The following is a 25,163-nucleotide window of genomic DNA, read 5'->3' as shown; positions in this document are numbered from 1 at the left end:
CCAGGAACTGCAGGCTTAGGACACACCTTTCTCTCATTACTTAAATGTGAGAAGTATCCACTAGTTTTCTGCTCCAGCCTTTTGTTGAGCCAAGGACCCTTTGAATGTAGTACCCTTGATTGAGGTAAGTTGTAGTACTATGGGTTGTCGTAGGTAAGGCAACATAATCCCCTGGAAAGTATTAAAAGGAAGCTGTGTATGAAGTTGCACATTTCCACATACATGGATGTTGTTTTTTCTCACTTTGATAGCACTTTAAATTAAGTGGCTAGATTGGTCCTGGGAACTCCAGGATTGTATCAGTGCTGGCTTCAAATCTTGATACCTTGTCTGGTCTATGGAGCCATTCGGATGCAAATATGAAGTAGGGGAGGAACTAACCTAAGGATGAAAAGCCACCCTCAGAATTAGTTCTGAGGACACATTTTCCTTATTGGTGTTCGCCAAGATTACTGTATTTCTTCGATTCTAAGACGCCATCGATTGTAAGACGCACACTAATTTTAGTACCACCAACAGAAAAAAAGCTTTGATTCTAAGAAATAATAAACGCACTCACGATTCTAAGACGCACCCCGTTTTTAGAGATGTTTACATGGGAAAAAGTGCGTCTTAGAATCGAAGAAATACAGTAGTGAAGAACTGGGCCTCAAAATGGTCAGATTGATAAGGAAAGTGGGAGCTGCATCAAATGACTGCAAAGTCAACTGTTGTCCTGCCTATATCAACGATATAATAACCCCAGTCAATACCACTTCAGTGTGTGTGTTCTATTTATTTTGTTAATATGTGCTAATTAATTGGAACTTCGTCCCCAGCATCACAAACTGGCTCAGGTGGATATTTATGAGAAGTTGCCGGTTCCTTTTGGCCTGGTTCGTTTTGGAGTCGCTCCAGATCACCCGGAAGTCAAGGTTGGTAGTAGCTTTCTCTTCTGTCATGGTAGTCAAAGTCCATCATGTTGCAGGGGTGGGGAAAACATTTTTGCGGTGCTTAGAATGATGGTGTGTCTGTCTTTAGGCACCCACTCTTCTCTTTCTTGCTGCTGTGAAACAATGCAGCCTTGACAGGTGAGCCAAACTGTCACACTGGACAGCCTTTGGGCTTGGGCATGTGGGAAACCCAGTTTCAAGTCCTTGGGATCAGAGAAGTGCACTGGGTGTCCTTGGCCAAGTTCCCCTCTGTCAGCTGCATTTACCTCATAGGGTTGCGGAGTGCCCAAAATTGCTACTTTGAGCTCTTCCAAGGAAGAGTAAACACACACATGCACACACACAAATAAATATGGACAGGGATGCACAACCTGAAGGCCTGGGGTGCGGCTCCCATTGGCGCCCTGACCCCCTTGTCATGAGACCCCCCCCACATTCCACCACTGATCTAACTTCAGAGGTTGGTGCTTTCCTGCCACTACCAGCAGCAGCAGAGAAATACCTGTCTACAAGGAAATAGCTGGGGGATGTGAGGGGCTGTCACCTCCACCTTCAGCAATCCCTAAATTTTGTCAGGTAGAGAGGAGAGGTTTAAATGTTGCCATCCCTGCATGCTGAGGAAGTTGTGTGGGTGTGGCCCTCACTCCCCTTCCTCCCCGCCCTAGGCATGACTGCACATGGCCTTCCGGTCCTAAAAGGTTGTTCACCCTTAGCCTGTAGGGTAGTAAGCATGGTTATGAGGGATCAAATACTGAGTAGTTGGAAGCAGCGAAGGAAGTTGTATGATTGAGGATTGAAAAACACCGAAGTCATTTAGGCCTGTCTCGCAGGCTTTGGGTAATAGGTAACATAAAGTTATATAAATCTCCTGCAGAGATCATATGAACTTCAAGTACTGGGAGCTGAGTTGGTTGGTTGGTTTTCTTCCTCCCTCCACGTTCCTTTTCCAGAAATGACTTTTAATCCATGTCTGGCACTTAGAAAAGTTGAGGGGCTTCGTAAATGATCAAGCACATATAGTCATGCTCATGTTTGCATGTACAGCTCTATGCACGCGTGCACCACTTATTTTATTCTCATGGGCTCTTGTTTTCCTTTGCACCTGGGCTTTTGACCTTGCAAGGTTTTTAGAGGGAATCAGCCAATAATATGGGCTCATCTTGACATTTGTGCAAGGTCGTCAGTATTCTGCTTCCGTTGTACCCCGTTCATAAGCAGTCCGAAGTGAATGGGTATAATAGTCCACAGTCGCAGCCACCATGAAGTAAATATAACATTGCAAATCAACTCAAATGCCCACCCACCCTTGTTCCTATGATTACACAGCGGGAGGGAAAATAGACGTACTGTTTTTAAGGAGCTGACTGGCCTGGAGCCAGGCCATGGATAACAATGTTATTTTAAAATGAGATATTCTTACCCGTTGTCAGATAAGAGTCTCAGAAGAGGCAGCCTGAATCGGTGAGCGAGATGCTGCCTTAGATGCCGCAAGGTCATTGCGGACCGTCATCATTCTGCCACCTTGCTGTGGTCTGTCTCCCGGCTGGGTACTGGGGGAGCAGGGGGAGAACTTTTCAGATGGGACCTCTTTTGACCTCTCCCAACAGAATGTGATCAACGCATTTACTCAGACAGCACGCTCTGATCGCTGTACCTATTCTGGGAATGTGACCGTGGGGAAGGATGTCACTGTGAAGGAGCTGCAGAACGCGTATCACGCAGTGGTCTTGGTATGTTCACTTGGCTGTGGATGGAAGAGGGAAAGTGTGAGGATCGTGGGGGGAATCATAGAATAGTAGAGTTGGAAGGGGCCCACAAGGCCATCGAGTCCAACCCCCTGCTCAATGCAGGAATCAACCTTAAAGTATCCCTGATAGATGGCTGTCCAGCTGCCTCTTGAATGCCTCTAGTGTGGGAGAGCCCACGGCCTCCCTAGGAAATGGCAGGTCAGATGGTTTTTCTTATATCCAAGGAGCTGAGTAGTCCAGTTTGTTGAATCACGTGTACCTTCGCTCAGATGTGCTAGTTCCACAATTTCCAGGATTACATCCACACTTACCTTCATAGGGTTGAGACTGTGCATTGCACTCTAGCACTGGGCCCCAATTAAAACACATAAATAGAACCACTAAGGGTTACTTTGCTTTTGAGTCATTCTGATGGTTGGGGACAGAAAAGCCCCTGAAATGTCCACATGTCCACGGAGGTTTGAAGTAGGGTTGGGAGAACGAGCGATATTCGAGCTCATCGAGGTTATCTGCTTTCTACCTCGGTGCTCATTTCATTCTCACTCCCGGATGTGAGCATCTTGGTGTTTTTTGTGAACATGAAAAATGTGCATTTTCCAAGCATGCACCCCATAAGCACATTTGTCCCTCATAGGCTAAAGTGTGAATATGCGTTTGGGGAGGGATGTACAATTTAGGAAAGGTGCACATGTGTAAGTACAGCAAGTGCACACTTTCACAAGCAAACGCAAGCTCAGGGGATCGTGAAAATGCCCCAAGGATTATGCTCCTGTTTGCATTTATTCTTACGAATGGGAATAAAAATCTCAAACAAACCTAGCTCAATGTGCTCAAGTCATCCATTACGACCAAGCAAACGTGAGAGAGAAATCTGTAGCAACGTTCCCTCTGGCACGCTGTAATGCAGCCTTCCCTATCCTGAGGCTCTCCAGATGTCTTGGACTACAACTCCCATAATTCCCCATGGCCGTTGGAGGGTTAGGGGAGTTCAACACATCTGGATTGGGGAAGGCTGCTATAAGGAACGCTGAAGTAACCTGCCGCTTTGCTAGCACCTTCACAGGGACGTTTATCAGGCCCACCTTTCTACACAGTCCATCATTCCCAGGGCCTTATGGCCCTACTGTGGCCCCCAGCCGCCATTTTACCACAGTAGTTGTGGCTTCCTCAAGCCTGGTCATGCTGCTGCTGCTTGCCTCCCGCCCTCCATTGATTGCTCCCAACCTGCCGCTGCCCGCTATCCACTTTCCCCCTGAGCATCCTCTCAGCAGGGAAGGCAGCTGCGGCTGGAGGCTCTGCATCCTTCCCCACAGAGATCCACCTACAGATTGCTCCGGTCCCACTGCTGCTAACTGCGAGGAAAGTGTGATCTGTATCAGGATTACTGATGTGCGTATGTATGCATGTGTCTGTGTGCGTATGCAAGTGGCTCCCAATCCCTGAGCCGGCATCATATGTTTGTACGTTTTATCCCCGCCCCCACCGGCCACTTCTTTCTCTACAGAGCTATGGAGCCGAGGACAATCGGACCCTTGGAATTCCAGGGGAGGATCTTGCAGGAGTTTATACAGCAAGAGCGTTTGTGGGATGGTACAACGGCCTGCCTGAGAACAGAGATGTAGGTTCCCTTCTCTCCCCCTCCCCTGCCCGCCCGCCTCCAGTCGCTCGGCCTTCCACATGTTCAAATGCAGCCATCCAGCTTAGTGGCTGGCTGAAAGGCCTGCGATTGGAAAAGATTAACAGACGTCAAATTAAATCTTCCTCAGATTTGCAAATGTGAACAATTTGCACGTCCGTAAGAGGGGATTACTTGGCTCCCTTTTGCGGAGGTGCCATAAGGAAAGCTCGAAGGGACACATCTGCCTTTGGGATGAGGAAACGCTGAGGGCACCTCACCTAGACACTTTTACCTACAGGGGTGTAGGAAATAAAGGCGTGTGTCCCGTCACAGCAACGTCCAAGCAGGAGAATTGATGCGAGTATGGTTTTCTGCACACAATGGTGTGGTTTTCTGACGGTGTATGTGGCTTTCTGCCTCCACTTTCGGAGGTAGAATTCCCCATGTGAAGCAGTAATAGTAGAGGTAGTTATAATAAAAAGTAATTGTTTATATAGCACTCTAGAGCATTTGAAGCATTTTATGTACATCATTCCAGTCATTTTTACCACAACCTGTAAGATAGAGGAATAGTGTGATTCCAGTACTGCAGAGCGATGTGTGAGGGAGGGTTTGGGTCAAAGGCCACTTCGTGAGGAGACGGCTAATTAAGGTGAGATTTGAAGCGACGCCTCAGCTGGCTGGTGTGGGAGGCTAACAGGGAGAGCTCTGTAACAGACTGTGTGGGGTGGCCAAGTAGAACGGCTACATCCCGCCCTCTGCCATGGAAGGCGGAGGGATCGGGTCCTGCCAGCAATGCCCAGCCTGTATTGTCTAGGTTAGTGTACGTGTCTGAGTTCGTGGAACTACTTGGGCAATGTTTCTGTTTTCTCCTAACATGATTTGTTACCTTAAGTCAGAGGTAGCCCGCAGGCGCCACTGCACCCCTGGACCCCTCCTAGTTTTTTTATTACCGCATTTTCTTATTGGCAGTTGGGATTGCTGTGACACTTGCAAAATAAGGCAAAACGAAAGTTGAAAATGGAAACCATTCATTTCGTACTTAATGAAAAGAAGTGCATTATTTGGACAGAAACACTCTCAGACAGTCACAAGATTAAAGACGAGCAGCATATTTGGATATTGAGTTAAACTTTATAACAACACTGAAAATGTGCGAGGATTGTATTTATCTACACAGAAATTATTCTCTAATGCTACGCTGGCTAGGGAATGCTGGGAGTTGTAGTCCAACACATCTGAACGGCTCCAGGGTGGGAAAGGCTGCTGCAGATTATTATGCATAAAAATCTTCATACTACACGCCCTGAGTAAATAAAACCTTGTCTTAAACATTTTAGGGCACAATCCTATGCATGTTTAGACAGGAGGAAGTGCTTCAGCTCCTAGGATTCTCCAGCCTGCCATGCTGGCTGGGGAATGCTGGGAGCTGCAGGACATTGGTCTTTGTAAACATGCAAAGGATTAAGCCGTTATTCATTCTGGAAGAAAATATTTCAGAGAAGTTATTGTCAGGGCTTCCCAAAATTTCCAGTTTTTGTGGGGGGGGGGGGAAACTGGGAAGGGGTCCGATTTGTCCCCCCCCCCCCCCAAAAAAAACCTTTCACATCTTTGTAGGTAAATTGCACACCATAATGTGAGGCAAATACACCTGCACATAATTCAATGTGCGTTTGTGGCCAAAAGGCATGTATTTATTTGTCACATGATCTGCATGATGTTTTCTTAAACAGAAGTGATGCACATGTAGGGAAAATAGCCCTGTATGAGGCGGACCCAAGTAATCGCCATGAGGCATAACTTTTCCCTGCTCTTTCGTTGCCTTAGGAATTTTTTGAATGCTTTGCTGCCTGTCCTGGCTGACTTTGCAAAGGTCTAGTTTGACACTCTTAGCAGGACATTTTGAAATAATTTTGGAAGAAGTAGGAAGAATTCCTGGCCGGTAACCACACGATGAGCTAGTCCTGAACTTGTGGGGGGAAATTGAACAATACACTACCTTGGGTCAAAGGTTGGGAATCACTGCCCTAGAGGAACTGGGAGGAGGTGAAATGGTTGTGGTTTTGAAGAACCTCTTCTACTGTTGCAGCTGAAACCAGACCTAAGCCACGAGACGGCTGTCATCCTGGGACATGGAAACGTGGCACTAGATGTTGCACGGATTCTCTTATCACCTCTTGAAATTCTTAGGGTAAGTTGAGAACAGGCACCAGAGCGCTGTAAGGTGCAAAGGAGCAAGGTTTCATATCAAACAACCAGAAAATCCCTCTTAGATTAATGAAGGGCTCTTGCATCGAGGTAGCGCTGGGCAGAATCTCTAATTAAAAGGGGCTACATCACTGCAGCCGGCGTGTTGGATTCTCTCCTCACAGATCAGAGCTGTCCTTCTGCTTAGCTCTGGGGTGGGGTGGGGTGGGGAGTGAGGGTGTAATCTTGCATCTGCCACTGAAGGGGTTTAGGGTGGGGGAGGGAGGAATTGAGGGATCTGGTAAGACCAGGCCCATGTATTGCTGTGTATACATCAGATGGGCTACTGCATAAGATAGGCTACAGTAAGGAGGGTGAGAAATGTTAAGCGAGCAAAACAGTCCTCAGAGTTCCTTAAGGTGTCTGCGAGGTGTGAAGCATTCTCCTAAATTCTGCAAGGGCTGAGACTCCCAGGGCATAACTGACAAAATGGATCACTTTTGCACAGTATTCTGCTGCTTTTTCCATACATTAAATACTTAATTTCTTGTTTTCTCCGCTTGCAGTTGCTCCTTTAGAGAAGGTGACTCCTTCACGCCTTTTGCCTCTTCCTTTTCTATTTATTCAGTATTTATTTCTTGCATGTTCATACCACCCAAATAGCTGAAGCTCCCTGGGGGGTTCACAAAAATTAAAAATCATTCAAAGTATAAAACAAACAGTATAAAAGCATGATATAAAATACAATACAAAACACAACTATTCTTTCTTCTGCTTTAAGAGGGCGTTACAGTCTGCTCTTAGGGCACTAGTGGTTTCTCTCTCTCTTTCTCTCTTTCATCTGCTCCCAGTTTAGATAGCAAAGACTCTTGTCAGCAGCAGTGAACAGCTAGTGGCTCTGGAGCAGCTTTCCCCAACTTGGTGCCCTCCAGATGTTTTGGACTTCAATTCCCATCATCCCCAGCCAGCATGGCCAATGGTCAGAAATGCTTGAGTTGTAGTCCAAAACATCTGGAGGGGCACAAGGTTGGGGAGGACAGAGGTTAGCAGAAAGAACTTCTGAGATTCTTCTGTCCTACAGGAACAGAAGGAAGGGAAACCCATTAAAAAAGAAAGAAACAGAGCTACGAATGGGGTGACCCCATAGGGAAAACTATCCATGTGCACACGTGTGAGGGCGTGCAGAGGGGCAGAGCTTTGGCCTTACCCTGTGCCTGTTTGCATTCCCTTCCCCTCCTTATTGTTTTACTATGATTTTATTAGATTGTAAGCCTATGCGGCAGAGTCTTGCTATTTACTGTTTTACTCTGTACAGCACCATGTACATTGATGGTGCTATATAAATAAATAATAATAATAATAATAATAATAATAATAATAATAATAATAAGGTGGGGAGGTTGGGTGGGGAATGGGAGCGACTCTTGATGATGTTCTCTTTAGAGCCGTGTTCTGTACCAAAGCTAAACACAAGGGGGCAGTCTCAGTGTTTCTTTCATGTACGTGGGGCGGGAGGGGGGGAAGGCCTCAGGCCGTTGTGTTTTATCCCCTCACCAGCAACTACAGTCAGCGCTTCTTTTTCTGTCTTTGTGTCTGGACCCAATCCAGCAATGCGACACTTGGAGTTCATTCTGCCCTGGGCGAGATGCATCTCAGCATCTACAAAGTCCTTTATACCTGGAAAGCCATGCATCCAAGGTGGAGAGCTGTGACCAGCATACAAACAGCCTATTGAGGGAACATGATTTGAGAGCCTCGAGATGCTGCCAGTTTGGGCTTCTCTTCCTCTCCCCCCCCCTTGACAAATTGTGCTTCTAGGTGTGTGCAACTGACTTTTCTTCTGAATAGCTCCCCCCCCCCCCCCGGATTTCTAGTTAAGGGCAAGTCATCTCAGAAGGTCTCCCCTATAAGCAGTGTAGATATTATTGCTTTACTCTAAGGAACAAAATTAGTTAGCAGATGACAAATGTCTCCTTGGTTAGACTGGTTAAACCTACCTGCAATATTTGGAACTTCTCAGAGCTCTGAGGACTTTTAAATTTAGATAATAGAGGTCACAGAAAGCAGGTCGATGGGGGTCTGAGAGAACTGTGAGGGGGGAAATGTTAAAACGCCCCGGAAGGACTCCTTATGGTTTTTGAAAGCCACTTCATACATTACATTTTGTACCAAATCTTGAGTTCAAAATAAATCCATATGGACGGCGCACGAGGGACTGGATCCAGATTTAAGTGGGATGAATTGTGCTGGCAAAACTGGGCTTCCCTGTTCTCTCCTTCCCCCTCTCCCCTCCATCCCTATGAAATGCTACACAGAGTCAGGAGACCCTGCTGAAGGGGATGAACTGTGAGGAGGGAGGGGACCTTATAAAAATCGGGCAGAGGGAGCCCTTCCTCTCATAGAAGGCAGATCCTGGACCCAACCCTCCATCAATTCTGCAGGCATGTGTAAATTGCAACCTTTTCTTGTTAAATACACATGTCCGGAAAATGGAAAAAAATCAGACTCTTTTGCAAGCAGAAACCTTCAGTCATTCATAAGTGAAGCTGTGCACGTGTTGTTGTTTTTAAAAAGTGGGGGGTTGGATTCTTGAGTACAAAATGTAACCTAGGAGGAGGGACACCAGGCAGAGTTTCCTCCACACTCTAAGCAGAGCTGCCATACTGTGAAAACAAGGTGTGGCTGCACTAAGGATGTGGGCAATGCTCCCGCGTGTGTTTGGTGAGTGCAGCATTAAGATCTCCTCTATGTAATGTGTTTTGTGTCAAAGGGGGTCTGGATATTGTTTTGAGCAGGTCATTCTATAAGGTCTTCCCTTCCCTTTCCTTGCTGCTGGCCCTAATCCATGATTCTCCTGTTATTCCCTTTTGTCTAGAAAACCGACATCACTGAAGATGCGCTCACGGCTTTGTCCCGCAGCAAAGTGAGGCGGGTGTGCCTTATAGGGAGGAGGGGTCCCCTCCAGGCAGCTTTCACCATAAAGGTAAAATAAAAAATGGGATTATTTTTAGTTAGAAATGCTTAAGATTAGCAAGGTTCTTTCTGGACTAAATATTCCCCTAGACTGATTCTTCTAAGGGATGGTTGTAGTATATTTGGTGTAAAACTGGGAACATCATTGACTTCAGTTTGTGGGTAGAGGTGGCCTGGATGCTCTGCTTATTCTGTGCTGTATCAGCAGCATTGGAACCAGTGCTCCTGCCCCTAGGGAGGATGCACCTGCATGGCCATATTGAAGAAGGGGGGGGGAATGCTTGAGGTGCATGTTCACACGATGCCCCCATCGGTACACACCAGAGATCCTCTCTCATGGAGGACTCTCTTTCTCTCACTCGAGTCGCCCAGAGGGTCGAGGTGGTGGTGTGGGTCTTTTATTATCGAGTTTGTGCCAGTTCCAGCCTCTTCCAATTCCACCTTCACACTGTTTCTCCTCCTTTGAGGCACATGTGGTGAGACTCTTTGCTCCGCTGCGACTGCAGGTTGCAGTTCTCTACCGCCCCCCTGGCTCATCCTCTAAATTTCTCTCTGATCTGGACTCATGGCTGTCCTTTCTCCTCTCTGACAACTCTCCTACTCTGATCTTGGGTGACTTCAATATCCATGTGGATGACCCTCACGATGCTGCAGCTCTACGATTTCGCTCCTTATCTTCCTCTTACGATCTCAAGCTCTGCTCTGAAGCACCCACACATTCCCTTGGACACTGTCTGGATCTTGTCCTCACCCGGAACTGCTCTGTCCTGGACTTTTCTATTGTTGACTTTCCTCTGTCAGATCATCATCTAGTCTCTTTCAATATTACTCACAATCCCCCTCCTTCACGTCCTGCTTCACGCCCTTGTCGTGACCTGCATTCTATCAACTATGAGGCTTTCTCTCAGTCTCTAGCCTCCTCTCTTCCTTCTGTCTTCACAGCCGTCTCCTTGGACTCAGCCGTCTCCTCCTTTAACTCCACATTGTCTTCAACTCTTGATTATCTTGCTCCATCTACAACTCGGATAATTCGCCCCTCTCAACCCCAACCGTGGCTCACCTCTTTCCTCCGCTACCTTCGCTCTTGCTCCCGGGCAGCCGAACGCCTGTGGCGTAAGACCAGGGACTTGGCGGACTTTGTCCACTACAAATTTGTTCTCTCCTCCTTCTCTTCTGCCATTTCACTGGCCAAACAGCAGCACTACTCAACGCTGATCCAGTCAAATGCTAGACACCCTCAGCGGCTCTTCAAGTCCTTCAATTCTCTCCTGAAACCTAATCCACCATCTCTCCCCGCCTCTCTGTCTGCCAATGACTTTGCCTCTTTCTTCAATGCTAAAATCCAAACTATTCGCTCCGATCTGGCCAGCTCTGCTCCGCTCCCAGCTCCTGTGCCTCACCTGTCAGTTCCTCCTGCAACTCTCTCGGCGTTCCCCTCAGTCTCAGCTGATGAACTGTCTAAAATACTGCGCTCGTCGAAGCCTTCCACTTGTTCCCATGATCCAATTCCCTCTCGCGTCTTTATTAATCTTATCCCCGCTATCCTCCCGTCCTTGCTTCACATCATTAATTCTTCCCTGTCCTCTGGCTCATTTCCCTCTGCTTTTAAACATGCTACTGTCTCTCCCATTCTCAAAAAACCCACTCTTGATCGACTTTCTCTGTCTAACTACCGACCTGTCTCTCTGTTGCCCCTTGTCTCAAAGATTCTGGAACGTGTGGTCTACTCTCGCTGTCTTGACTTTCTCTCTAGTAACTCTGCTTTGGATCCCTTTCAATCCGGATTCCGTCCTCTGCATTCCACTGAAACAGCCCTTACCAAAATCACCAATGATCTTCTCACTGCCAAGTCTAAGGGCCATTATTCCGTCCTTATTCTCCTTGATCTAACTGCAGCCTTTGACACGGTTGATCACGATCTTCTCTTAGATTCCCTCCATGACCTTGGACTCTGTGGCTCTGTCTATAACTGGTTCACCTCCTATCTAGAGGGTCGCTCTTTCAGCGTGTCGGCTAACGGCAGCTCGTCCTCCTCCTTTCCCCTTTCAGTAGGGGTTCCGCAAGGCTCGGTGCTTGGCCCGCTGCTGTTTTCTCTATACATGCTGCCCTTGGGTAAACTTATTCAATCTCATGGCCTCCAATATCACCTGTATGCCGATGACACACAACTATACCTCTCATCTCCGGAACTTTCTCCTGATGTTCACGATCGTATCTCGGCATGTCTTTCAGATATCTCAGCTTGGCTGCTTCATCGTCGCTTGAAGCTTAACATGGCAAAAACTGAACTGCTTGTTTTCCCTCCTAAACCTTCTCCTCACCTCTCATTCTCTCTTACTGTCAACGATGTCACGCTTACTCCGGTCAAGGAAACTCGTAGCCTTGGCTTTATATTTGATTCCTCGCTCTCCTTTATTCCTCATATCGAGGCAGTAGCTAAATCTTGTCGTTTCTTCCTGTATAATATTGCCAGGATTCGACCATTTTTGTCTGTCTCTTCTGCCAAGACTCTCGTTCACGCACTGGTTATCTCTCGGTTGGACTACTGCAACCTCCTCCTCTCTGGCCTCCCCTCGTCTCACATCAGTCCGCTGGTCTCTGTCCACCACTCTGCCGCTAAGATCATCTTCCTGGCCCGCCGCTCTGACCATGTCACTCCGCTTCTGAAATCTCTTCATTGGCTCCCAATTCATTCCAGAATCCAATATAAACTTCTCCTGTTGACCTTCAAAGCTCTTCACGGTCTAGCTCCTGCCTATCTCTCCTCTCTCATCTCACACTATTGCCCCGCTCGTGCTCTTCGCTCCTCTGATGCCATGCTTCTTGCCTGCCCAAGGGTCTCTACTTCCCTTGCTCGGCTTCGTCCATTTTCCTCTGCTGCCCCTCATGCCTGGAATGCTCTTCCAGAACACCTGAGAACTACCAACTCAATCACAGCTTTTAAAACACAGCTAAAAACTTTTCTTTTCCCTATAGCTTTTAAACTTTGAGTTTGTTCTGACTCTATACTGTTAGCTTCACCCTTCCCGGTGCCTGTTTACACTTCCCTGTGCCTGTTTGCATTCTCTTTCCCTTCTTATTGTTTACTACAACTTTATTAGATTGTAAGCCTATGCGGCAGGGTCTTGCTATTTACTGTGTTATCTGTACAGCACCATGTACATCGATGGTGCTATATAAATAAATAATAATAATAATAATAATAATAATAATCACAGTGACTGGGAAGCCAACCTGTCCCAGTAGAAGCAAGCAATGAATCTGTAGAAAATGAATACCTGCCATAGGAAGTACCTTCCTAATTTGCTTCCTGCAGTTTTGGTTGAGAGTGCAAGGGTCAAATGGGAAACTTGCCATCCAGGAGTGCTATAATTCTCAGGGTGGGACATGGGGTACATCTCTATTTATTGGATTTTTATCCTGTTTTTCAGACAATGATTGTCACCCAAAGTGGCTCCGATCAGTTAAAAAAACAATAGATGAGCCCCAACAAATACATGTTTCGTATATCATTGCTTTTAATGCTGATTTATATAATGCTGACCCAGAGAGCTATACGTTACAGGGCAGCATGCAAATGTTGCTAATAAATAAATTTTTGTTCCACATTGAAATGTGATGCTCTGTGTGTTTGAAAGCTGGGGTGATGCAGGCTCCCAGCATTGCACACATTTCTGCAACTCAGGACATGATGTAATGTGCCTTTCTGTCTGAAAACCTCAGGAGCTGCGGGAGATGATCAACCTGCCCAATGCTCGGCCTCAGCTCGACCCTGCAGACTTCCAAGGCCTTCGGGATGCTGTCAAAGGTGAGGCTCTGCCAGTGGATTGTTCCTCAAGTGAGTGGTGCTCCAGGCTTCCTCAAAGCCACGTCCTGGCCTGAAAACCCTTCTCTCTAGTCTGACCTGGTTGGGTATGGTAAATGAAGAGAAGAATGCACTCTGCATATGTTCAGAGGCACCTTGAGCACATTGTTAGTTCAGGGCCGAGACCCCACAGAAATACAGGTTTGGGAGTCAAGGCTCTAACACAAATGACTTCAATTCCCATTCTGGCTGGGGCTGATGGGGGAGTTGAAGTTCAAAACATCTGGAGGGCACCAGGTTGGCCAAGGGTAGAGTGCAAGCGCACGAAGAGATGCTAAATCCCACGGAGAGCATAGAACAGGAGGGGATGCTGTGACTAAGCAGCAGCAAGGTCTACCAAATCCACTTGATGGTTCTGTAATCATGCTGATTCTCACCACACCCCTTCATGCCTTTGAACGGGAGCCTGGGCTGTCATCCGTTCAGATGGCAGAATCGTGTTGATATTTTAATTTTGCTGAGCTGCTAGTGCCTTATAATTCAGGTGTTTTCTACATTAGTAATTGCTGAAAGCTGATGTTGAGAATCCTTGGAGAATTTGAACCTTTCCCATTGAATTCCATGGGAGTTGACATGATGGTCAAGCCAGCATAAACCAGCAGCGTAGCCATCCTGTGAATGGAAGCAATTTGGTTTTATTGTGTTAGCAAGTATCCCCTCCTTTGCTTATCATCAGCATCAGCATCATCTGAATGCCTTGTGTGTGCTGTGGGGATGAGCTGCAACCACAGCCGTCTAACCTTGAGTTGGCTGGGGGGCCAGAACCGTGCAGAGGCTTCTCTGTGCAGCAGCTCTAAGGAGCGCCTAACCTCTCTCCTAAGGGGGTTTCTCTGGAAATCCTGATCGCACAAAAAGGGAGAGCAGAGGGATTGCGCGACGTAGTTGCTCAGAGGTGTGTTTGTATGACGTTAAGTGGAAGAGAGTGCAAGGTTAGCTGTTCTGTAGGGGAAAATAGATAAATAAATACTGTACTTGGAGTTCTATTTCATCGCTGAGTTCTTCTAAACTGGCTTTCTTTTCACATTCAAAGGGCTGTGCTAACATGATATTTCTTAATTTCAAATTCTGGAAGTGAAACCTGAAGAGCCTTGGCTTGAAATTGAATGCTGTTGCGGCCACGAAAGGGAAACATTAAAACAACAACAACACGTGGCAGAGTTTCCCCTTCCTCTTGAAATTTAGCAAACTAGGAAAAGGGTCTTTTGCAGACTGCATTGGTTCAGTCTCTGAATTGACAGCTTAAGAGCCAAACTGGGTGTGATGTGGGAGGTTTGTAATCAGGTCCCCTCATTGTATTTTCTTTGCTTCAAACACTTCATGTGCCTTCTCGCCCTGTCCCTGTCCCCTCCGCCCACCCTGCTTTGGGCTTAATAGTGACTTTAGGTGGGCAATTTAAACCCAAGATCTCCCACCCCCTGTCCGGTTTAGCCAGGAGGTGAAGAACTGCTTTTTTTTCTGCACCTCCTCCTGTGGTTGTGTTTCTTTTTAGGGTTCCACTACTTTTTGGGTCTGGAGTTTTTCTGGGAAAGCGAGTACCTCATTAAAGGGGTGTTGGTCTCCCCCACGGGGCTCATGACAACAATTAGCTAGGCCTTGTGTGGAGTGTTGCTTCCTTCCTGTTGGGGGATTGGCTCATGAGAAAGGAGGGCTTCTGCTTGGTGCTTCACAGAGCATGTTGCAGCTTCTCCTTGCAAGAGGATTGGCTTGAAGGGCGGGGGAGGGAGCTGTTGCCCCATTCCTCACGTTTCGTTCCTGAGCCCAGCACCAGCTGCCTGCGTTAATGGAGTCGTAACCCTAATTTCTCATGTTGTGATGGCTTTCGGAATCCCATGGAGCGTCTTCCATTTTTTCTGATACGTGTCGCGCAAGATAGCCTTCCTTCTGGGTATTCTTTTGTCTCCATCCCAAATGGCGACCTCTGATCCTGGTGGGGTCCCTTGTGCATCTGCAGCGCTTTTGTCGTTTTCAGACCTCCCCAGGCCTAGGAAACGGCTGACTGAGCTGCTGGCCAAGACAGCCTTGGAAGAACCCGGGGAGGAGGTGGCCAACCGTTGGGTTTCGGCATCCCGAGAGTGGAGCCTGAAGTTCTTCCGCAGCCCGCAAGAAGCGTTGCCCACCGCTGATGGAAAACAGGCCAGAGCGATCCGCCTGGCAGTCACCAGGTTGGAAGTACGAGCTCCCAAGTTCTCTCTGTGCCCCCAAACCCTTCTCCCTTTCCCCTTTGCTTTTCAGTCTATCTCCAAAGTCTGCTGCATCCATTTTGCTTTGGAGATCCCCCCCTGGAGCCTTTCGGCATTAAGCTAAAGGCAGCTTTATACTCCCAGTCTAATTAGAACTCTCGGTGTAACTGCCTGCAGTCTGTGAGCCGAAATGGCAGGCTCTCGGCAACGCGGCTCAATGTCTCCCCAAGGATCTATTTTCTGCGTCGTGGTATGAAAAGCATTCTCTCCGTCTCTTTGGTATTGATATCTGGGATGGGGGCCTAATAACAGAGTCAGTCACCACTGCCAGCCCAAGGGATGGGGTTGCCAGTGATCTGCAGGGACTTAGAACTGAGGGGATGCTGCCATTGCTGCCGAGACAAAGCAGTTCTTCTTTCTTGTAGCTGCTTCTCCTTTTGAAACTTCAAGGGAGCTTGCGTGATGAGGTTTTTGGGGAAGGGGGCTCCCATCCCAGTCCACACTTGCATAGATTCTATCGTGTTCGTGTGTCGGGCTCTGGGGTCATGCCTGTTGGCAGTACTGGCCTCATAGGATGCTCTCTTGAACCTCTGTCCTCCTCTCCTTTTCTGTTTGTGGACGCCGCAGGGTTCGGGAGATGCTGCCAAGGCAGTTCCCACCGGAGAAGTGGAGGAACTGACGTGTGGGTTGATTCTCAGCAGCATTGGTTACAAGAGCCTTCTGATTGACCCTTCTGTACCCTTTGACTCCAGGCAAGGCGTTGTCCCCAACAATTTGGGCAGAGTTCTTGGGGCACCAGGTCAGTAGAACTGCAGCCATGTGCATCGTTGAGATTGGGGAGGAGGAGATGTTCCAACAGGAATACCAAGGAGTGAATGTCCAAGGGTGGGTTTCCAAGTAGTTCCTAAAGAGAGATGCTCAGGCTACTTGCTCCGTCGCTAAAACGCAAGAGAACAGCTCTCTGGAGGAGCTTTGTGACGATTAGATGGATTGCCCTTGAGTGGCCACCCTGTGTGTCCCTGAATGGCCTTTTGCTGGGGGTCAGCAGCAGGCGCTTCCCTGATCCTGACCCTGAGCAAGATCTGCAGGGTTGTGGCTGTTGCTTGGGTCTGTTCAAAGTGACGAACTGGGGCCAGACAGCTTAGGCTGCCTGATCATGCCTTACATTTTTGCAGGGCTCTACTGCAGCGGCTGGGTAAAGAGAGGGCCCACAGGTGTAATCATCAGCACGATGAATGATAGCTTCGAAACAGCCCAGTCTGTGCTGGAGGATCTGCAGTCTGGTGGACAGGCCCGTGCAGGAGCCAAGGAAGGCTTGGACCTAGTGAAGAGCATCCTTCAGTCCCGAGGTAAAGGGTGTTGGGAGGGTCCATCTGTCTAACGGGAAGCATGTTGGAATCCTAGATTGAGCTAGATGACCTTGCTTCACATGCGCATTTTGATTCACTTTAGAGAATGTGTGGCAAGCCCCTTTTTGTTCAGCAAGTCTTGCAATTACCTTAATAAACTAAGATAAACTAAGACTTAAAAAAACATGATGCAGCATCCACCCACCCCAATGATGATAGAGGTTTGGAAATGTGGGGATTCAAATACTGGTTTGCCTTCTAACTCTTTTCCAAACACATGTCAATATTAGGTGTTTAATAATAACCACAATAGAAGTTTCTGTCACATTTTCCAAATCTTTTGCTGCTGTTGAACCCTTGAGAATACCTAGAATCAAAGCGTTATTTTGCTTTTAGCTCTTGCTTCTAATGAGGGTTCCTTCACCCTAAGCACCATGGGCAATAAATCCCCCTGTCCTCTCTACCATGAGCCAAAGTCTTTGAATGCTTTGGCAGGATCCAGATTTGGAGTTGTTCAGTTATTTAAGGGCGCCAGTTGCTTCGCGGTCCTTGCCCAGTTTCACCACTGTGCTTTGAGATCGAGTCTTCGGTTTTTATTAGTGAGGAGCTGAAGTTGAAAGATAGGATTTGCCCAAAGTGACTTAAGGAGCTTGCGCCAAAGCTTGAATCTCCAGGGCTCAGGATGTACACGCTGGCTTCCTGATTTAGTTTTGGGCTTCTCTAATTGGTCGTCAAGGCTGATTGAGTACAGGTCTTTATGGATCAAGCCTGTACTCGTCTATGATCTCCTCTTTCCTGCCTGTCCTGAAGATGTCGTGCCAGAGTGCGCTTTACAGAGAGGGAGAGGCCCAGCCTGGACACTTTGCATGAGTGATGTTGATGTGATCTTTTCCATACTGCAGCAATTTTGCTCTTTGACAGCCTTTTTTTCCTACATATCTCTAGCACTAAACCCCCTAAGCTTGAGTGTGGGAATGTTTCTAACGTCAGTAAAGTCTCTTAGGCTGCAATCCTAAACATACTTACTAGAAAATAAACCTCATTGGATGTAGTGGGGCTGAGTTCTGGGTAATCTGCATAGGATTGCCCTGTACATCTGGATACTCAAGCTTATTGGGGTGTAGATGCTCAGAGCTGGCACTGAAACAGATTCCTTAGAAAGAGTGTTTGTGGGTGTGGTTGGAGTTACTGTATGCCTGTCCCATCCTCACTGGTCTAACAGTATCAAGGAAATAAACACATGCTCTTTACAATTTTATATGGTTATGAATTCAGAGAACATTATATCATGTGTTTTTCCTGTAACACCAAAATAGTTGGAGCTTAATAGATGAGTGGGACATACCAAAGATAAGTTGTGGGGCTTTAGAAGATGTCTAGTTATTCCCTTCCTTAAGAGCCTTGCAGTATTGTTACTTGAGTTTGTCTTGCACTCCCTTTCTTGTCCTCTTCACTCTTGAGAGTCTCCTTTTCAACCTCTGTCCTCTCTGCCTACCTACATCTCTTGATTGTCCAGGGGCCTGCGCAGGCAGAGAGATTGCAGGCGCCTGGCAGTCATTTGCTTTCCTATACTGATATCGGAGGGGCTGACATGGGCCAGGTGTGTACATATTGCATATCCAACGTGGCGTTACTTTTGGTGCAGATCAGACCTGGAGTCTTCTAATGACAGTAGACAGATCATAACACTTAATTGCTTCTATAATGTCATAAACACTCCTGCCCAGGCTTACTACTACTACTTCTTCCTCTTCCTCTTCCTCTTCCTTTTCTTCTTCTTCCTCTTCCTCCTCCCCCTCCTCCTCCTCCTCCTCAAATAAAGCTTCTGCGCAGATGATTTTAATATTAGGAAATTGGTGTTCATTATGATCTGTGACATTCATCCCCTTCCGCACACACCGCCTGGGGATATCCTTTTATAATAAAGGATTAGGGAAGGTTTGTGCTGTTGCAGTGTATCAGGACAAGCTTTGGGGGACAAGGCATGTCTGGGTAAGAGTGCTGTGCTGTTGTTTCCATATCTGTCTCAAAGAAATGTGAAGGCAGCAGGCAGAAAGTAATTGGCACTTCTAAGAGCCACTTTGCACATGGCGAATTTTCTACATGGATATCGCTTTTGGGTGTAGGAAATCCATGTTGTGTTAATGAGTAGTCTGTATATCTAAATAAACATCCAGATGAAATTGACCACTGTAGGAGATACCTTCAAATGCAGTAAGATCTTCAGACTGTTGAATGATGGGCAGTGGGTGTTTATCTTTCAAAGCTTGAAGCATGAGTCTCTTTGCAACTGTTAGGGCTCCCAAAGTCCACTTTTGCTGCCCATCTGTTAACTCCCACATCACAGGAACGTAATTTAAAAGCGGATGAACATTACAATTATGTATACACATTTGTGTGATAAAAGCACATGATTTCACTTTGCTCTGCTGCATGAACATCTTCCAGGGGCCAATTGGAACTCCCCACTATATGACCATGCACCAGAACAGGTGCACGTATGTTTTCCCATGCATAAAGTTGTATACTTGGTTTGTTACATGGCAGAAAGATTGGTGTAGATAATTATTTGTAGGTGAAGTTGCCCCAAGTGTGTAAAGCTGCTGGAGTGGTGGTGTGAACAGCAGTAGCTACAATGGGCTTAAAAATGCAAACATGCCATCCCCAAACAAACCCAGAGTTAGATAATTTCTCAGTAACATGTGAAACCTGGAAAAGCACAATACAAATCAGCTCTGTTATTTGCAGAGACTACTGCATCTGAATCATTTGTGGAGTGATCTTTCCCCTGTGTACTTGAGAATGCATTCTAAACCCCAGCTGAGTCCTTTACTGTCATTATATTCAAATGCTTTCAATTAGTGTGTTCCCGCTAAACCAATTCAGGATTTTTAAGTGAACCAAAGGCATCCCATCCCCTAAGGTAAGAGTTGTGCTATTATAAGAATCTTCCAAGATATAACTAATCTCATTTGACCAGCACTCCTGGGTCTGCCTAGTAATTGATGTGTAAAGCATGCCTTTAATTCATCATTTGATTCCAGAGACATCTGTGCATGGAAGGCATATAGGCACCTGTGCTGTGCATGCGTGATTACTAGGGAGCAGGTTGATTTTGATCTCTCCCCCACCCACCCCCTTTTTTCTTTTTTGGTAATTTTAACAGGGATCCGTCCAGTTTCCTTTTCGGATTGGGAGAAGATCGATGCCGCTGAAGTGTCAAGAGGCAAGCTGGTTGGGAAGCCTCGGGAGAAGATAGCAAATCTGCAGGAAATGCTTAAATTGATTGGCCACTGAGACGGGCGTTCGCCTTGTGAGAACTAGCCAAGAATTACCTACGCTGTGACCCTGCACCTCTCAGTCTGCAGAAGATTGTGCAGCCATTGTTCACAATGTGGTGGAAGTGGTGAGAAGACAGTGCAGGTTGGTTCCGGATTCCTGAATGATATGAATTTGCAAAAAGCTCATTGCCACTGCTAGCTGTGTCCAAAGCCCTGTTCACCTTTGTGCTGATTTTTTTTTTACAGTGGGTTTATCTGGAGCTTACTCCTGATTTAGAACGGTACTCCAAGCAGCACCTTGCCAGTGCAGTGGCTCACTTCTCTCTTCGCCATAGTCGCTGCAGAGAAGGGGCCCCTCTAAGTGTTACGTGTGAGTGGACTTCTGCTGAAGCTGTGCAACTTCCCTGCCTCCTCCTCCTCCTCCTCTTCCTTTTCCTTCCCCCTGTAGTCCTCCAGACGTGCCCCAAATCTGCTCTGAAGAATCTCCCAACCCTCCGGAGTAGATGTTCAGCATATGGGGGACTGCAGAGGGGAACAGAAATCCGTTAAGCTAGCGTTTTCTGTTTTGCTAGCAGGTGAACTGCACTGGATCCAAGCCTAAATCAATAAAACAAGTGAAGTATTTAAGAGTTTAAATTTCCAGGGTTTTATAAACAGGACTAAGTGCCTTATTTGTTCTTTCAAGAATTTATGGGTTGGGTTGTGTGTGTTTTTGGTGTGTGTTTGTGTGTTTCTGTGGTTCTTGATTTTGTCCAGTTCACATCTTCACATATGAGGCTTTCAGGAACCGTTTGAAGAAAATGTTTCTCTCCCCCCCCCCCCCTCCATACACACACTTCAGTAATTAAAAAAATCCTGGTGATATTTCACCATCACTTCTTCTGCCACGACGAGAACCCGCAAGGAGCGCTCGCAGTGACATGTACAGAGCATTCCATTTGTGACCTGCTTCAGACACACCGGACGTGAGAATAAAATCAAGTTCAAGAACCTGAGCGAGAGGACCTCAACTTGGATTGAATAATCATGCAGACAAGCCAGATTGGAAAGGGAACATCGGTCACCTTTTCCCCTTCACTCTGAAATTCAAATTATTCCTTCCCGCCCACACCTCAACTTTGATGTCAGATTGCAGATTGTATAATCATTTTTTAAAAAATAAAGCTCTTTCTCAAACAGAAGGTGAACCTGGGTCAGCAGGCTTGGATTCCGTTTCTGATCTCGCACGTGTGCTTTAGCCTTAACGCAGGCTGGCTCATCTCCTGCGGTTGCGATGCTAAGAGCCAGAAAATGCAGGGCTGCTCTTCATAAACTTCACTGATCCTTGCCGTTTTCAAGCACATGCTCACTGTCAATAAATCCTGGGAGATGATTATCTCTTCTTGTTGGAAACTCAAACAGAAGTTGGATTACCACTGCAGATGGAGTAAAATACATGCGTGATTAATTAGTTTGCTCTTGCGGCATACTGCAATGGAAAGTTTGGATGGGCATTATCATTGGCCTCTTGGGTTGTGTGTTTTAGGACCCTCTGGGTTCCAGAAGCATTATTCCTGTACCAGTTTATTGCTCTTGGAATGAAGACAGATTCATAATCCTTATGCTCATTCAGCAGGACTGCACAGAGACAATGTTAACAACAACTTTCCCCTGTGGAGGAAGTTCTCTTGGGCATTTGGCTTTGCAAAGAGGACGTAAGCTGTACCCTTTACAATGGCCTGCCCTGCCTTTACACTGTTTCTTGAAGCGCCCTGGATTGAGCAAGAGGCAGTAGACGGGTTTTGTAGTCAAAGCAGGGCCACACTTTTCATGGCAATTGTGTTTGTTGCAAATAAACGCATAGGAATAGCTGTTCTGGATCAAACCTAAGGCCTATCTAGTTCAGTATTGGCAAACCAGATGCCTATGGGAAAGCCACAAGCAGGACATGAGTGCATCAGTGCGCTCCTGTTTGTGTTCCCCAGCATCTGCTGTACAAAGCATTCTGCCTCTGGAGGTAGCACATGGGCCGTCATAACTAGTAGCTGTTCATAGCTTTATCCCCCATGAATTAATCTAATCTCCTTTTAAAGCCACCTCACCCCAAGTTGGCAGCCATCACTAGTTATTATTGTGCAGTTTTCTAGGGAAGGGAATGTTCTGAGTGAAAGCAGCCTGTATCCCACCGTTCCAAGCAAGCGCAAGACAGCAGCGTTGGGTCCACATAGTTCAGCATCTTGAACCTTTCAGTTTGAAACTTAAAAGTTGCTAGACCCTCAGGGTTGCAAAGATAGTTTTTTTTTAAATGTATTACCAAAGCCTGGTGAAATCTCTAAAGCCAACAGGGTGAGGCGAAATCGGCCAGGGTGTGGCTTCAGTGCCCTGTGGAATTCATTACCCCCCTCCATGGCTAGCAGAACAGAATAAACTCTGCAAACTTATGTAAGTGCCCTTAATTTCTTTAATGCAAGGTTATTATTTTGGCATAGAAAGTTGATAGTTTTTCTTTGACTAGAAGAGTGCACAGCACTCTAAGCCTTCCTCTGCCCATGGATGCTTTTGTCTCTGTTGTATACTGTTGGGTTATCTTGGGGCGGGGAGCTCTTCAGCTGGGATGCTCTGGTTTGAGTTGCCAAGTTCCACATTTCGGTCCCTTTCTAGACATGCGCGCACCAGAATCTCATTTGCCGCCTCCCATTAGGGAACGCAAGGAAATGCAATGACTGCTGGAACATCGTATGCAAACGAGCAATAAAGCTTGTCGAACAGCTGCTTGTGTGATAGAGCCCCTGTTACGGCACTTGGATGATGCATTTATGGTGTTACTCTCTCTGATCTGGGGATTACATCAACTCTGGATTTAGGAAAGTGATTAAGCTGGTTTTGGCAGCATGCTCTCATAAGTGTTGGGAGAGCTGATCTGCGGCCCCTGCTCTGCCAGGCTTCAGGGTCCCAGAACAAAAGCGTGGGCCCACCCGTAGTGGCCCTCTCTGGCTAGTTCTGTGGCCAAAAACTTCCCCTTTTTGTAAGGGTTGTTTCCTAAAAGCCTTTCCACATCTCGGCAAAAGGCCATCTTGTACTCGGAGGCAGCTTTCCAGGCTGCACCTGCTGTTCCTTTACTTTGTGTATATAAGGACATTGGAGCTTATCTAGACCCCCAGGGATGGTAACTGTCTCTTGCTGCTAAGAGCTGTTCTCCTGCCTCCAGCAGCAGCCTTATCAGCAGGCCGGGTGGCTTTTGAGACCAGAGATTTGGGGTGCCATTAGGCACGGCAGAGTGGGAGACAGGCAGATCTGTCCCGTGGATCAAAATCTATTTGGAAGTTCTGCAGAAGCCAGTTTGGAGTCAGCGGGAGTTGTGAAGCTCTTGTTTTCATTGAGGCTTGTGTAGGACAACTTCCCAGTAGATTGTTCTCCGTGTTAAAGAGGTGGGAGTGGTAATTTGGATTTTCTGTCTTGGGAAGTAAAATGCCCCTGCCTGCCTCCTTCCAGCAATACATTCTTGGCCCATATTAGATAGCATTCTTGACTTTTCCATGCAGACTCAAGCTTGTATTTGGTTCTCTTTGGTCCTGCTAGGAAACTGTAGACAAGTTTCAGTAGTTGCTACACCAAGTATCAGCTGTTCCTAGTCTGTCACCAAAAGGAAGAAATTGGTACATAAAGGAATCACATACAAATAGTGCACCCAACATTTCCTTCAAAAACCCTAAGTGTTGTAAATAGAAGCAAGCGCTATAAAACTACATTTGGAAGATCTTAAACAGGGTGACTGAAATGGGCAACTCTGCTTTATTTACAGGTTTCTGGTTATTGCATTAGTCTTGCGCTTGACATGGACTTTGGGTTTGTGTAGATGGGCCTTTCCCAGCCTGGTGCCTTCCAGATGTTTTGGGCTTCATCATCAGCCCCAACCAGAATAGCCAATTGTCAGCAATGCTAAGGGTTGCACTCCAAAACATCTGGAGGGCACCAGGTTGAGAGAAGAACTGGCAATACTGAGGAGGGGAACTTACGGAAGGCCACTGAGGCATCATGGCAGCCATTGCTGGGTGCAAGATCATAGTGCCTGCAACTCATTTAAAGTAATTGACTTTCCAACAGCTGTTGAAGTTGCAAACGTATCTGCCATCCCATAACTGCAGGGGCTACTTCAGTATCAAGCTTGAGCATCAAGTCGAGGTAAATGGTAGACAATTTGACACCTCCATACCCCTTCTACCTAGGTGTAAATATGTTCATGTTTTTTAGGATATTCTGCAGGATGTTATTCTACACAGCGGAGACAGCACTGCTGTGCAGAATAACATCCTGCTGCCATTCTGGTTCAGCTTCCCCTTCATGCCAGTAATTAGGATGGGAAGAAGAAGAAGTGAAGGAGAGTTTTTTTTTTTTTAAGGGCAGCCACTTAATGATTCCCACTGAAGTCTGATTTGAGCTTTGGGATTAATGCCCCTCTGCAAAGTAGCAGGAAAGGACAAAAAGTCAATCTTTGGGGCTTAACCTCTTGAGCACAAGGGGCCCATGGTAGAGATTATGTAAATGCATTGCATGTTCTTCATGCCTTTGAACTGCCCCTGCCATCACATTTGTTGCTGTGACCCTGTTCACTCTTAAAAATGTGGCCTGGGGCCGCTCTATCGCACCACTCTCCCATTCTAGGCTGAACTTCTCTGCCGCCTTTCTTGTCCCAAGTCTGCTCTGCCCATTAGGTGGCGCTATGAAGCCAGAAACCACGACGCACACCCAAGAGAGTTTTGAGTGAGAAGAACTATTGCTGAACTTGACCTGAGAGATGGGCCTGCTTTTGTTCCAGATACCAGGTTGCCTTTCTCTCTGCTTAAGATCCATTCAGCCTGTTAAAAGACAAGGTCTGTTCTTCATGCAGAAAGCTGTCTACTGACATGTATGGAAGAGGATCTCCTCTTTTTCCATTCCATAACTAAAACAATATGAGGGTGCTTCTAGCTTCCTGTACAACTGTTGCAGTACTACTGGACTGGTAGGGGGGAGGAGGAGGAGGGGCAGGTTGAAAGGGAGAGGTTCCAATT

At 46.8% G+C, this 25,163-nt stretch overlaps 1 protein-coding gene across 2 annotated transcripts in view; it reads left to right on the top strand.

The window, feature by feature from the left end:
- Positions 1–21,325, top strand: part of FDXR (ferredoxin reductase) — a 34,220-nt gene extending 12,895 nt beyond the window's left edge. The window contains exons 3-13 of one of the 2 annotated variants that reach the window (XR_010025190.1): positions 819–914; positions 2,540–2,662; positions 4,185–4,298; positions 6,388–6,489; positions 9,361–9,468; positions 13,182–13,266; positions 15,293–15,492; positions 16,131–16,302; positions 16,679–16,852; positions 20,019–20,275; positions 20,380–21,325. Coding sequence is in view for 1 of the 2 variants with exons in the window: in XM_063120256.1 (XP_062976326.1) it covers positions 819–914; positions 2,540–2,662; positions 4,185–4,298; positions 6,388–6,489; positions 9,361–9,468; positions 13,182–13,266; positions 15,293–15,492; positions 16,131–16,302; positions 16,679–16,852; positions 20,019–20,149 (1,305 nt within the window). In the remaining variant the exon portion in view is untranslated. Of the gene's footprint in view, positions 1–818; positions 915–2,539; positions 2,663–4,184; positions 4,299–6,387; positions 6,490–9,360; positions 9,469–13,181; positions 13,267–15,292; positions 15,493–16,130; positions 16,303–16,678; positions 16,853–20,018 lie in introns of both variants that reach the window. The other variant, XM_063120256.1, reaches the window with a different exon arrangement.
- The last annotated feature ends 3,838 nt before the right edge of the window (positions 21,326–25,163 follow it).

This window comes from Elgaria multicarinata, chromosome 3 (genome assembly GCF_023053635.1).
Source record: "Elgaria multicarinata webbii isolate HBS135686 ecotype San Diego chromosome 3, rElgMul1.1.pri, whole genome shotgun sequence".
In the NCBI taxonomy this organism is placed as follows: domain Eukaryota; kingdom Metazoa; phylum Chordata; class Lepidosauria; order Squamata; family Anguidae; genus Elgaria; species Elgaria multicarinata.
The sequence above is the reverse complement of the archived record's forward strand: the minus strand, read 5'-3'. Positions and strand labels throughout refer to the sequence as shown.